We start from the raw sequence: 14,405 nt of genomic DNA on the forward strand, positions 1-14,405 counted from the left end.
TCAACTACTTTGTCCACGCCACCTCTCGCCCCGCACCCCGATCTCTAGGCAAACCCCAGCAGTATCTTGGCCTTCAGTCTGGCCTTAACCAGGCGGTATTTACAAATAAAATAAAGGTGACCCTCCCCCCGCCCCAGCCCGCCCCCAAGCTGGGAGATACTGCAGTCAGCTCTGGCAGGTTGCAGACTCCAGACCCCTGAGGGCCTCCTCAAGGGAAAAACGAGACCCCTCCCGGACTGCCAACCCTCCACTGGATTGCCCTTCCCCCATCGCCTAGGGGTCGAGAGCTGGAGCTCAGTCAGGGCCACCGGCGGGGCAAGGTGGGGGGGAAGAAGCCGCCCCCAGGGCGCGAAGGAGAAAAGTTAGAGGGCTGAACAGGTAAAGCTGAGCTGGCACGAGAGCGTGAGTGCTCCGCTGCGCAAGGGCGCGGAGTTCGGCCGCCTCATCTCCCGCCATCTGCGCGCCCCGGGGCACGTCCTCTGTGATAGCCTGGAAGCCCGAAAGCCAGCGACAGCCTGGTCCCGACTCAGTGCCCAGGTGACTCTGGTCGTAAATGTCTGCCCCCTTCCAACCCCCAGTCCCGGCTACCTCGAGGATCAGGTGCGCGGCGCCCCAGCAGCAGGTCTGGACATGCCGGACACCTGGACCCACCCCTAGCAACGCCTTCTCTCTGGGGAAAGCGACACGCCTCCCCCCACAAACTGAAGACTGTCCCCATGTCCAGCTGACCCGGCGCTGAAGCGGAGTCTCGCACCTTGGGGCGCGCTGCCCGAGGTGGCCCCGGGGCAGCACAGCCAAGCCGGGGCTAGTGCCCGGGGCAGGGGGTGAGACAGGGTTGGGGGCAAGGCGACCTCTGGGTCTGGAGAACAAACTTGCCATTCGAGGGACCCCAGCTCTCGGAAGCCCCCGCTCTCCCCGCCCCGCATCCAGCCAAGGCGCGGGTGAGCGCCATGCGGTGCGGCGCAGGGGGTCCGAGGCGGCGGAGGAGCGCAGGGCGGTGGAGGAGGAGTACGCCTCGGAGTCCGAGGCCCGAATATAAGAGGACTCCGGGGAGAACAGTCACGGCCTGAGGACCCCGCCACTCGGAGGGCACCCCGGGGTCCCAGCGCCACCAAGCCGCAGGAAGCGGGCAAGGGGCTGGGGGAGGGGTCCGGGGCAGAGCTGCGGCCCAGCCGGGGGCTGGGAGACGAGGGGTTCCTCCACCACCACCCCTGCGGGCGCGCCCCAAAACGGCAGGCGCGGGTGACCGGCCGAGCGGTCCAGGGCACACTCTCACCTGACCTCTCTGCGAGTGCCCGCCCCGCCCCCGCTGCGCCTCACCCGGCCCCAGGACCGACCGAGGTCTGTCCCCCCGGCACCTGGAGCCCGCCGGGCACCCAGCCTCGCCTCTCCCCGCGCGCGCCCCGGCTCCGCCGCCCCCGCCGCCCTGCCGCCCGCGCGGGTCTCACCTTTGTGTAAAGAGTCCAGGAGCAGGAGGAAAGTTACCAGCCACATGCCATAAAGAGGCCCTATTCTCCGGGGAGGTGGTCCTGTGGCCGGCCGTGCGGCAGCGCCTCTCCCCCGCTCAGCGCGCTCCCAGCCGCCCGCACTCCGCGCCCCGCTCTTTCTGCTCCTCAGCCCAGCGCTCGGCGGCGGCGGCTCCTCCCTCCTCGGCTCCCTGGCTCCTGTCATCCGCGGGGCTGGGCTAGGCGGCCGCTCTCCCCGCCCCCCCGCGGCACCCCGGGTGCCGAGCGCCAGCGCGAGCCCGGAGCCCAGCCGGCCCCCAGCCCCACGAGCCCAGGGACAGGGCCGGGAGTTGGGACCATCCGGCCGTGGCCTGGGTTCGCCGTCCAAAAAGCGAGGGGTCCCTGCCGCCCGCCGGCTCCGAGCCTGTGGTCGCACACAGACATGTGTCATACATGTGCCAAGAGCCCGCCATGCTCGGGCCAAGGAGACCCTGTGTCTCTCGGCCGGCTCGGTCACCTGGGGCCAATGCTTCCTGCCTCTTTCTGACTCAGTTTACTGACTCCGTTTCTGACTCCCAATGAAATCCAGACTGAGAGTCTTTGGGGACCCCCGGAGCTACTCCCCACCTCAAAGCTCAAAGCTGCGTGCCCTGCCAACCCTCCCCCCCCCCAGTTGTGCAAGCCTACCTTCTGGGGAGCCTCAGAGGAGTCGGGCCACCCTCAGGCCCGGGGCCCAATTGTCTTTAGCCCTTGGCACCTGATGCTGATTTAAACAATTATTTACAATAAACAGTTTAATGACTGCTCTACCTTGCGGGTCTTCCTCCTTTACCTTCACCTAACCCCCCGCCCCCTCTGCTTTCTCGCCAAGCAGAAATTGGTTTATTCCTTATACCAATCTGCATCAAGTTGGCATGGAATTGAACAGGACTCCAGGGAGGGCATCTCAGTTACAAAATGAGGGCTGAGGACCTGGTGTGTGCCAGGCACCGGGTTTGGCCCTGGTGAACAAAAGCACGGGGGTCAGGTCTGCTGTGACAAAGGTTGCTATGGTTAGAAAGCTCCCCTTATGTGGGTAATTCCAGAATAACAGCCCTCCCAGGAAGCAGAGAAGGAGTCCACAGGAGCCTGGAGAACGGACTAGGAGTCAGGATGGGACCTTTTCTTGTGAAGACTAATGCAGGCAACCTCAGCTGCTCTGGTCATTTGGCTTGGCATGCTTCGACCCATTTCCTTGGGGTGTGCACGGAGAAGGGGGACGTGGGGGAGCGGGAGAGGTAGAGAGGCTGCTATTGGCTTCACCTGACAGAGGAAAAATTTTACTTCCTCCAAATGTCTTACCTAAGTTCAGACCAAAGAAGTAGGACTCCTCACTCCCAGTTTTGCCAAAATACCTGCAGACATCTTAGCTAAAATTTTCATTGAAGTATACATTTCCTTTTTTTAGTGTTAAAATATACATAACAAATTGACCATTGTAATCATTTTTTTAAAATATTTTATTTATTTATTTGACAGAGATCACAAGTAGGCAGAGAGGCAGACAGAGAGAGAGGGGGAAGCAGGCTCTTCGCTGAGCAGAGAGCCTTATATGGGACTCGATCCCAGGACCCTGAGATCATGACCTGAGCCGAAGGCAGATGCTTAACCCACTGAGCCACCCAGGCGCCCCTGTAATCATTTTTGAGTATACGGTTCAGTGGCCTCGGGTACCTTCCCCATCTTGTACCACTCTCTGCTTCCAGAACTCTTCCATCATGCAGACAGAAACTTTGTGTGCACTAAGCTACAAGTTCCCATTCTCCCCTCCCCCAACCCGTGGTAATCACCAATTTTCTGTCTCTGAATTTGCCTATATGGGTACCTCACATAAGTGGAATCATAACATAGTCATCCTTTTGTGTCTGGCTTATTTCACTTACCATGACGTCTTCAAAGTTCATCCATGTTGTAGCCTGTGCATTTCCTTCCTTTTCCTGGCTGAATAATATTCCATTGCATGCATAGACACCCCTCCCCCCTTCTGATTATCCATTTATTTGTCAACGGACATCAGGATTGTTTCCACCTTATGCCTATGGTGAATAATGCTGCAGTGAACACGGGTGTGCAAATACCTCTTTGAGAGCCTGCTTTCAACCCTTCTGCATTTATACCTGGTAGTGGAATGGCTGAATCATACAGTCATTGTTTTTTTAACTTTTGGAGGAACTGCCCTGTACATTCACTTTTTCCATAGCATGCTTTAAGAATTTAAAGGACTCTCACCTGCAATCACTCTTCATAAACTTCACACTCTGCTTTGAAGCTTTATCAGCCCCTTTGAAACAGGTGAGAAAAATCGAAACTTAGCTTGTTCAAGGTCACTCAGTTTGTATCCCAAGCAGGCCTCGAACCTACATCTCCTGACTCAGGAGCAGACTCCTCCCTGGTGCTCAGCTTCATGACGCTGTCACCCCTCTGATAGTGGATGCTTTTTCACTAGGGATTTCACCCTGTAAACATAGCGGCGGGGGGGCGGGGTGGGGGGGTGGGAGGGTGGGTGGTAAGACTGCAACAGGTGTTTGAGATGACCCAGCCCCACAACCGAAGCCAGGCAGTGACAGAGCCCCGATGAAAGAGGCTGCCATCTGCTGGAAGGGGACAGGTCCCAAGTGGGCCCAGGGCTGCCCAGAGCGACTTACGCCCCACATGCTGGAAGGAGAGAAGGGGATCCTCCTTCTGTCATTTACCTGAAGAACGTCCTATAACCTGGATGTCCCTTCTATGCTGGTTATACCTGCCAGCCTTTAACTGTGCGTAGAGGGCCAAGTGTCACCTGCAGGAGGAGGCCATTCACTGTGTCCACTCTAGTCTGGCTGTCCCCTAAAAAGGAGGCGTGGCTGCGGGAATGGGGTGGGCAGGTGGGGAGCACGGATTCGGTGTTGCTCTCTAGCACCCGGAAGCTTTATAATGTCATGGTCGGAGGTGTGGCTTTGGAGTCAGAGCTGAGTTCCCAGCGCGTGCCCAGCCACGGTTCCCTCACCTGGAATGTGGGGACTGGCCCCAGCATCTACCTCAGGGAGCTGTTGCAAGGAGGGAGTAAGACAAACCCGGCGGCCCCCACGTCGTAAGCCCCTATCACTATTGTTCCTGGCTCTGCTCAGCGGTGGGGGAGAGAATCGCTTGACTGGGGAGATGTTGGGATGACAGCCTGTACCCCACACTGTGACATGGCCAGAGGTCATAGAAACATGGAAGGAAAGCACATTCGAGGCTGGAAGGGTGTGGGGAGACCGCCAGCAAGGGAAGAACCAGTCTCTAGCTTTTGTCCCTTTTTAGCATTTAGGAAGATCTCTTTGGGAATGACAGCCTGGCTCAAATGTGTTCAGAAGTCCCATCTTCACTGGAAGTGTACCCAGGAACTAGCTTGGCAGAGTCAGCAAAAATCCTAGCAAGGGGAGTCCAAGAAAAAAGCAAACCCTGGGGACGGAGAGTAGGCAGCTCGTCTCACCCACGCTCACCTTGAACCCTGGGGTTCTCCTCCCATAACTGAGAGTTTGGAAGAGCTATTTTTTTTTTTCATTCTGATAAAAGGGACGACGCCTTCACCATCCCCAATTAAATGGAAGCCCTCACACCCACACACAAATGTAGGTACACCGAAGTGAGAACAAACACAGTTGTCCAGGCAAACATTCATGTGTACAGGTAAACGTAAACACTTAACGGCAAGCACACCTGTGCTCAAATGCAATTTGAACATAATCCAAGAATTCTGCATTGGCACCTATGCCGATGCCTTTAATTTTATTTTTTACAAATGCCTGAAATGCGTGGGATTCATTTCCAGTAAGGACACCCCACCCATTTAAAAACGGTGATTAATTTCAATATTTGTTACATCAGGATACTGGGTGATCACGTGGTGTGTGTGTGTGTGTGTGTGTGTGTGTGTGTGTGTGTGTTTTACCAGAGCTAGCTAGAGAAGCGCCCCATATTGGGCTCCCTGCTCAGTGGGAAGCCTGCTTCTTCCTCCCCTCTCCCCCTTCCCCTCTGCTTGTAGTCCCTCTCTCCATATCTCTCTGTCAAATAAATAAATAAAATCTTTTTAAAAAAAGGCATATCATTATTTTAGCAAAACCTTCATATGTGCTCTGAAGTTCTTTAAGAACTTGATTGTAAATAGGGTTTTTTTAAATAAAAGAAATCAACACCGAACCAGGTCAGTGTTAAAAACTTCACTTTGGGGGGCGCCTGGGTGGCTCATGGGTTAAGCCGCTGCCTTCGGCTCAGGTCATGATCTCAGGGTCCTGGGATCAAGCCCCACATCGGGCTCTCTGCTCAGCCTCTCTCTCTCTCTGCCTGCCTCTCTGCCTACTTGTGATCTCTCTCTGTCAAATAAACAAATAAAATCTTAAAAATAAAAAATAAAAACTTCACTTTGGGGGTTATATAGCTAATTCAGGATTGACCTTCTTAGTATTAATTCACTGACTGGAGGAGAAAAAACAAATAAGGATTCTCCCCCCCCCCCTTTTTTTTTTGCAATTGTTTTAATGTTATAGGAAAAGTCCTGGACTGTGAATCAGAAATCCTGGGTTCTAATCTCCTCTCTGTCCCCTTAGTCAGCTTGTGGGATTAGTTTACCCTTTCGGGCCTCCGATTTCTCCCAAATGGGTTGAGCTAGACTGACGACCAAGGTCCCTTCCTAACACAGAGATGAGGTGAGCACAGATATGCACGTCCCCCACTCCTACCCTGTGCAGGGAGGTGCGTGCCTGTCTACAAACATGTGCAGGCAAAGAAACATACACAATTCATACCCAGATACTCAGAAGCCAACACCAAAAAAGTCCACAAAATAAAGTTTTTCCTTCAAATGCATGCACGTATTTCTAAAATATTTCCATCTTCTTGAGATTCTTGAGATGAATCATTGCAATTCACAAGTAATAAAACCTACATAAGAAGGTAGTGTATGGGGACGCCTGGGTGGCTCAGTTGGTTAAGCAGCTGCCTTCAGCTCAGGTCATGATCCCAGCGTCCTGGGATCGAGTCCCACATCAGGCTCCTTGCTTGGCGGGGAGCCTGCTTCTCCCTCTGCCTCTGCCTGCCATTCTGTCTGCCTGTGCTCGCTCTCTCCCCCCCCTCTCTCTGATACATAAATAAAATATTTTAAAAAAAAAAGAAGAAGAAGAAGAAGGTAGTGTATGTCCTTAAATTACCCAGGCTTTCCTTAAACCCAAATTCTAGGTGCCTATCCAGGGAAATATCTAGGTATGTTACACCACTCACTCTCTCAACATTTTAGATTGTAACATCATAGTTCTAAGCTCACTGGAACAAAGGGCTCAAAGCCCAGAGCCTTCTCCCCCACAGATGGGGTCTCTGGGGTTCCATTGCCCTTGTACAGGTCACTGTCTCTGGTGGATGGATGGCAGGGGGCTGCAGAAACGCCCAGCAAGGCTGGAGTCCCCCCCTAAAAAACCACGGTCTCCCTCCTGCTGCTCCCTCTCAGCTCACAACCCCCAGACTTGCTGAGAAGCCAACCCAGAGGGGCTCCCTGAAGTCCAGATTCTGAGGAGCTGAAGTTCATGGTCACACTTCTCTCTGGGGGTCAGGGTGGGGTGGGAGGAAACCAAACTAAGAGAAAATGAAGGAAGAAAATTCTGTGAGTTGGAACTAACTTTGCTGACTCCCCAAGTTGATCTTACTTCCTTCTGGCCCATAAGACACTCACAAATGGGTTCACCAAACCGTATTTGAGCACCTTCCATCCCGGAAAGCCACCTGGGCCCTTCACTCCTCCTGTCTTGAGGTTACAATGCCCCTTCTCCACCTGCGTGAGCCTCCTTTTTTTTTTTTTTTTTTTTTTAAGATTTTATGTATTCAGCAAAGAGAAAGCAAGAGAGGGAACATAAGCAGAGGGAGTGGGAGAGGGAGAAGCAGGCTTCCTGCTTTCCCGCTGAGCAGGGCGCCAGAGGCGGGGCTTGAACCCAGGACTCTGGGATCAGGACCTGAGCCGAAGGCAGACACTTAACCAACAGAGCCACCCAGGCGCCCCTCCCCCCCTTTTTTTTTTTTTTTTAAGATTTTATTTATTTGACAGAAAGAGAAACTGCATGAGCCTTCTTCTGCAGCAGGGCCTGGCTAGGCCTCACAGCTCTCCCGGCCCAGCCTCTGGCTCGGCTTGTCCCAGTCGCCAGCACGGCCTGCAGCTTTCCTCTATTCACTCCATGCTGTGGCTCTTCCTGCGCGTGCCTGACTCGTCTCCTCTTCTAGACACAGGCTCCTGACTCTGGATTTGCCCCTGCAGAGCCCAGCCTGGTGCCTGCTCCTAGGGACCCTCAGTAAATGCCGACTGAAGGCCCAGATGAGCCCGTCCTTTTAGAGTTACAGATATCGGAGTACGCCATCATGGGTCATGCCTTCTAGAAGTAGGTCCTTCCCCTGGAATCAAGGCCTTCAACTTCGCGGTTCTTGTCTTGGAGTTTCCAGCCTGGAAGGGGAGCCTGTGGCAGGGCAGCTAAGCCTACAGGACCACGGACAGGGACGCTGGTCTCCACGGACATCTGCCCACTCGCCATCAAGCTGGGCTTCTGGGATCCAAAAGCTTCAGTTTGCTCTCATTTCAGATCCTGGCCAAAAAGTAGACAGATTGGCCCAGAACGGTCTTGCTCAATCTACAGAGAGGTCTGGGATCTCCCAGAGGCAGATCTACAGGGAGGCCAACACCACCCCGAGCTCTGGGGTCCCACAGGGCCCCAGGCTCGCGCTCAGGTGGTCAGGCGGTGTTGGTGATCTGGTAGAACACTACAGTTTCAGTGTAATCCGTCATGATTGCTCCTTTCTCCCACTTGGACTTTTGTGGGTCTCATGTGCATTTGGGAGCTCTGACTCAGGATCTCCCCACATGAGTGAGCGATGGAGCCATCAGACTTGGGATTGGTGAGGTACATTTCCCAGGTCCCCAGGCACCGCCATGGAGCCATCCTGGGGTGGAAAATGGCTTCCCCGGGTACTCCCACTGCCCCTGGGGCCACTTGGCTCTGTCATCCCCCAGGGGGCAGGGTTCGAGCTGGGTGACAAAACAACCACAGCTAAGATCCCTGCACTAGAGGCACGTGTGTGCCTCCTAAAGGAGCAAAAAGGGCAAAATGATTAGCGGAGCCAGAAGCTAGTCTGTGTAAAATTATGATAAGTAATATTAAAAAAAAAAAAAAAGCGGTATGGAGGTATGTCGGGCAGTTAACACCAACATTATTTGCCCCGGTTTTGTGATGTTTGTGGTATTGGTGAGTTGTTTCAAGACTGGTACTCTGTTGCAATTTTTTTTTATTGTTCTCAAGAAATAATTGCATTTGTGCCTAATTTGGGGTTCCGTAATCTTAAGCTTCGGGTCCCTGACACTGGAACCCATCCCAGGAGCTCCCCACGGACCACACGGAGGCAGCGGAGCTGGGCCTAGAACCAGGCTTTCTGGACTCTGGCCTAGAGCTCTTCCCACCAGAATCCTTTGCCTCAGAGACATAAGACGATAATTCGTGTGTTTCTCCAGTGCCATGCACACAGAAGGTCCTCAAAAACACATGGCTTCCCGAGGAGACGGTCCTGCACGGTGAAGCGGAAGTCAAGGCTGGCCCTGGGGCATGACTTCGACTCGAGGAAAGTCCTCTTCCTGGGAAATCTGGCCGTTTCACCACAGCCCCAACCTGTCAGTCCACAAAGCAGAGCATCCCAGGGATGGAAGACAGGGATGGAAGGTTTGCTGCCAAATCCCCTCTGTGCCCTCCCTGTGGACACTATCCTTCCTGTCACCCTGAGGGGGGGCATCAGCAAGAAGGACTGAGCGATCCCTCACCGCCCGAGAGCCGTGGGAGACACCATGAGCCCCTGCAGACGATCCGAACAGGATCGGAGGTTAGAGTCACAGAGCCGGTCGGGAATGGCAAAGGTGAACAAGGACATTGTGTGGGGACAGCAGGCTACCTCAGTCCAACAGCCTTAGACACAGCAAAGGGTCAGGAGCGCCTCAGAGCTCACCTCTCCCAGGCCTGTCTCATACCCACGGGCTCTCCTTACACCACCAGACACGTGCGAATGCAGTCCCTGCTTGAATGCTTCCAGGGACAAGGGACTCCCTCCCCCCACACAAGCCCGCGCTCATCTTACCACCCGAGACCATATACACACTCTTTTCTTTATCAAACCTGATCTGAACTAACCTTCCAGGGTTCACAGGGTGTACCCAATCTCTGCCTGATGACAGCTTTCCCAACACTTGAGAACAGCCACCCCAGGCTCCCCGCAAGCGTTCCTCTCGCCAGGCTAAATACTCCAGTCTGTCAACCTCCTCTTTTCCGACATCATTTCCAGACCCTTCACTCTCAGGATTTCCCTTTTTACACACACTCAACTTCGACCGCAGCTCTCTTAAAATCAGAGTGGACGTGACACTTCAGATGAAGTGTGAGCGGCCCCCAGGACAGGCGCTATCGCCCCCCCGGGGAGGTCTCTGAATTACTCTTTACGGTCACCCGAGGCTTCACCGGCCTCTCTGGCTGCCACGCTGAAAGCTGGGCCTCTGTGCCTTGAACCACAGCTGCGCCGCCCTCCCCAGGCCTGCCACCCTGGTGTGCAGGATCTGGGAAGGTGAGCGTGATTAGACACAGTTGTTGAGTCTTGGGGGCTTGAAATACCTCGTGGGTATTTCACACCCACTGGGTAAGGCTATCCCCGCCCCTGCAGCCTCACTCCTCCCCAGAGAGGGGGCGGGCTTCAGCTGAGAACACGGGAACATCGAGCCAAAGGTCCCATCTTCAGGTCATATGGCTTGAGAGCTCCGTATCTTTATTAAACTTGACTTTATTATTTTGGGGGGGGGGGCAGGGGGAGAGGGAAAAAGAGTCTCACGCAGATTCCCCTTTGAGCACAGAACCCCATGCAGGGCTCGATCCCAGGACCGCAAGATAGTGACCTGAGCCCAAATCAAGAGCTGGCACTTAACTGACTGAGCCCCCTGGGTGCCCATTAATTTGACTTTATTTTAAACCAGCTGAAAAGTCAAACAGATCGAACACACTGCGTTCCCCAAGTGTGCCATGAGAAGGAAACAGGTCACATGCGAAAACTAAATTAAGGTCAAATAGATGCGGAAAACAGTGGAACCACCCAAGGTAAAAAGGTGCCCAGAGCCTTGGAAACACTAACGGGCATGGAAAACCTCCAAGTGACGGATACAGGAGGAGGTATTTGGAGATCGGTTTCCCACATCTCCTGGTCTAAAAATTCTGTCCTTTCACTGGCCACCGCCCACAGCGTGTCCGTCTATTTATTCTTTCAGCAACGTTGTGCCCAGTCCACATGCAGCAGCTCCCAGCGTTCCCAGAAACCCCAGCATGGAACCACTGCCCTGGGGGAGCTCGGGCTCCAGGGTGCGGTTGAGGGGGCGACCTGCAGAGAGCACAGAGGGAGGTCCATGTGCTGGGTCAAAGGGTCAGAGTGAGAAGGGGCCTGGAGAGCATCTACCACCAGCATTTTGTGTCTCAAAGGAGGAAATGGTGGCCAGGAGGATAAAGGACATTCCTGGCCGCATGGCCAGAGGGCTCGGATGGGGCTTAGCTCCTGGGCTCCTGACTCCCAGGTCTGCACTCTGCCTACCATTCTGTTCATGGCCCCCATCATGCGGATTGGGCTGGAGGACTTCTAACTCTCTTCTAGGGCTGAGATTTGATCAGTCTGTAAAAAGAACTTCTTTATTTCTTTATTTCTTTATTTATTTCTTTATTTATTTATTCATTTATTCATTTGACACAGAGAGAGAGATCACAAGTAGGCAGAGAGGCAGGCAGAGAGAGAGAGGGAGAAGCAGGCTCCCTGCTGAGCAGAGAGCCTGATGCGGGGCTCGATCCCAGGACCCTGGGTTCATGACCTGAGCTGAAGTCAGAGACTTTAACCCACTGAGCCACCCAGGCACCCCTAAAAAGAGCTTCTTAAGATCAGAGAAAGGGGTAGCCAGAAAAAACCCAGGCAGGACGTGGGTGGGCTTACAGCCCGCATGATGGGAAGTTGGGAAGACCCTGGACAGGCCCAGCTGGAGGGAGAGGGGTCTCCCTGTGGGGTTTCCACCCATCTGAGACACCCAACACAAGGGGGCCGGGGTGGTGTCTTCCCAGACTCACTGCTTAGAACCTTGGAGCTGAGCTGAATCGGTCAGTTGCTTGTCCGAGCCAGCCGAGGTAGCTCTTCCTTTTGGTAAACTAGAACCAGAGCCATGAACTCCCGATAGTAATGGCTATAACTGAACACTTGCTGTGGGTCCAGCACTATGTTAAGTACTGTACACGCATCATCTCAGTTCACCCTCAGAATAATTCCATAAGACCGGTATAATTTTTATCATCCCCACTTTACAGATAGTGAAACTGAGCCAGAGAGAAATGAAGTGAATTGTCCAACGCACCCAGCTGGTGAACATCAAATGCCCAAGCCTCGAGCTGGACAGTCTGATTTCAGAGGCCTCGTCCTGTTTCATCGTCATTGGTTGGTCGTGTTTCTGCTGCCACATTTTTAAAAAGGTTTTAATATAGAAAATTTCATATCCAAAGGAGAGAGAATAGTATAATGAATTGCCACATACCCATCTTCTCGCTGCTACAATTGTTGACTCGTGGCCAATCTTGTTTCATTTTTATTCCCATACTCCCCCCACCACCCGCCTGCCACCACTTCCCATCACCAAGGATTTTTTTGAAGCAAATTGCATGCATTATATAATTTCATCTGTGGATCCTTTAGCATGCATCTCTAAAAAAATAAGGCCGAATCCTCATTCTCAATCACTCCACTGCGTGTGTTCTGACTGAGAAGTAGCTCCGGCCAGGTACCCCTCAGCCTCTCTACATACACATACACACATACACACACACACACACACACACACACACACACACACGATTTCAGGCTAGCCACTGCCTAAAACAGCTGAACATGCACCCTCTGGGCACAGAAGCAACCAGCTCACCGGGCAGCCAGTCCCAAAGTCCTCACCCCACAGCTTGGCCAAACGGCCTCTCTGGCCCTCCTCAGGGTGTCTTATGACAGCCGAAGCCCCTGCCAGCAGTCTAGCTCCTTTGGAGATGGAAAACAGCTGGACGTGGCAGTCCCCTGCCTAGTGGGGTTGTTGCCACAAGAACAAGTCTTTCTCAGCCAGCCTGGACCTGGCCCCCAATCCTGGCCCTTTCCTTAAATCCAGTCAATTCTCCACCCTGCCCGGTCTAAGAGCAAGAGATATGGAGAAGATGTAGCTGAAGCACCTGGATTCAGTCCGCAGTCAGAGATTCACGGTGCCTCTCATGATCAGGCCTCACTTCCCTCATCTGTAAAATGGGATCAAAACACTTACCTGGCAGAGTGGCTGTGAATGTCCGAAGAGATGGGGGAAGGGGTGCCTGGCTGGCTCCGTCAGAAGAGTGGGCGGCTGTTGATCTCAGGGTCATGGGTTCGAGCCCTACATGGGTGTAGGTGTATTTATTTTATAAATAAATAAATAAAACTTTTTTAAAGATTTAAAAAATTAAAAAAGGGATGGGCAAGTTTTATCTGTGGGTTTGTTTGGCTAGGGAAGGATGCAGTACCTGCTAAGGCCAGCAGGTGTCACCCAAAGACCAGCACCTAAAATACCGTGGGGTGAAACTGGTGGGGGTCTACTCCACTGAGAGGATTATCTTTCTAGTATTAAAGCCAGTTGGACTTGGGGGAAGTGGGAAAAAGTTTAGCATGTGGGATTTCTCCTTAGAAAAGCCAGTCTGGGGGCGCCTGGGTAGCTCAGTGGGTTAAGTCTCTGCCTTCGGCTGGGGTCATGATCTCAGGGTCCTGGGATCAAGCCCTGCATCCGGCTCTCTGCTCAGCAGGGAGCCTGCTTCCCTTCCTCTCTGCCTGCCTCTCTGCCTACTTGTGATTTCTTTCCCTCTGTCAAATAAGTAACTAAAATCTTTAAATTAAAAAAAAAAAAGCCAGTCTGGTTGTACCCAGAGTTCAAACGTGAAACTGTGCCACCTTTCAAGCAGCTCATAGGAAGGCCCCACAGTGAGACAGGCATCAAGAACCCCATTTTACAAATGAGGAAACTGAGGCTTCAAGGAGCAAGTGACTTGCTAAAGGTGATACAGCCACTGAGTGATGGATGATGTCCTCTTAGCCCGTCTCCTGTACACATGTGTGTGCACACGCACACACAGGTGGCGCAGGGAAGACAGAGAAATCCCAGGCTACAGAACCAGGGATCAATATTCTGCACGTCCCAGGGAACGTGTGTGGGCAGACTGGTATGGGACTAACGACTGGCCCCTGGGAAACACCAACCAGAAGAATCTTTAATGGGTTTAGGTTCTGTGGTTTCAATAACAACTTCCACTTAAGCTTGTCGAAATGCCTAACACAGTGCCTGGCACATCACCTGATGTTCAAATACTTCACTCTTTTGCTGAATGAATGACTGAAAAGGTAGGCCCGTCCCCCGCCTCCGGGAAAGCCCTAGTTGACCTTTGCTTGATCCCTCAAACCCATGCTCTGGGTTCACAGGTCCTTATGGCTGCTTTATACACATGATCTCGTTCACTCTTTAATGAGCGGAGTACCGCAATGCCCACTTTACAGAAGACGAAGGGGAGGTTCCGACATATGAAGGGGCTCGCCCAGTGCTGCCCAGCTAGGCAGTGGCAGAGGTGAGCTTTGAACCCATCTCTGCTTTTCTACCTCCAGCCCCTCTTGGCTGCACTCCTCCTGCTCGATAACATTTTCACTGCACGGTTTGAGAGGAGGGAAAATTTCAGATTTAGGAGCGAGTGAGTCTTCCTGAACTGCCCGGAATTACCTCGCATCTGGGGAGAGGGGACATCAGCAGCTTGTCCAGACACCCCAGGGCCAGGAGAAATCCTGCCTCAGCAGGAGCTCCAGGGAAGGGAGGAGGATCCCAGT

General features: G+C 53.3%; 1 protein-coding gene across 1 annotated transcript in view; it reads right to left on the reverse strand.

Annotated features, from left to right (window-relative positions):
- DSCAML1 (DS cell adhesion molecule like 1) overlaps window positions 1–1,641 on the reverse strand; it is a 337,984-nt gene extending 336,343 nt beyond the window's left edge. The window contains exon 1 of the mRNA XM_059181885.1: window positions 1,449–1,641. Coding sequence (XP_059037868.1) covers window positions 1,449–1,494 — 46 coding nt within the window. The 5' untranslated portion in view covers window positions 1,495–1,641. The remainder of the gene's footprint in view (window positions 1–1,448) is intronic.
- Window positions 1,642–14,405: the final 12,764 nt, after the last annotated feature.

This window comes from Mustela lutreola, chromosome 1 (genome assembly GCF_030435805.1).
Source record: "Mustela lutreola isolate mMusLut2 chromosome 1, mMusLut2.pri, whole genome shotgun sequence".
In the NCBI taxonomy this organism is placed as follows: Eukaryota; Metazoa; Chordata; class Mammalia; order Carnivora; family Mustelidae; genus Mustela; species Mustela lutreola.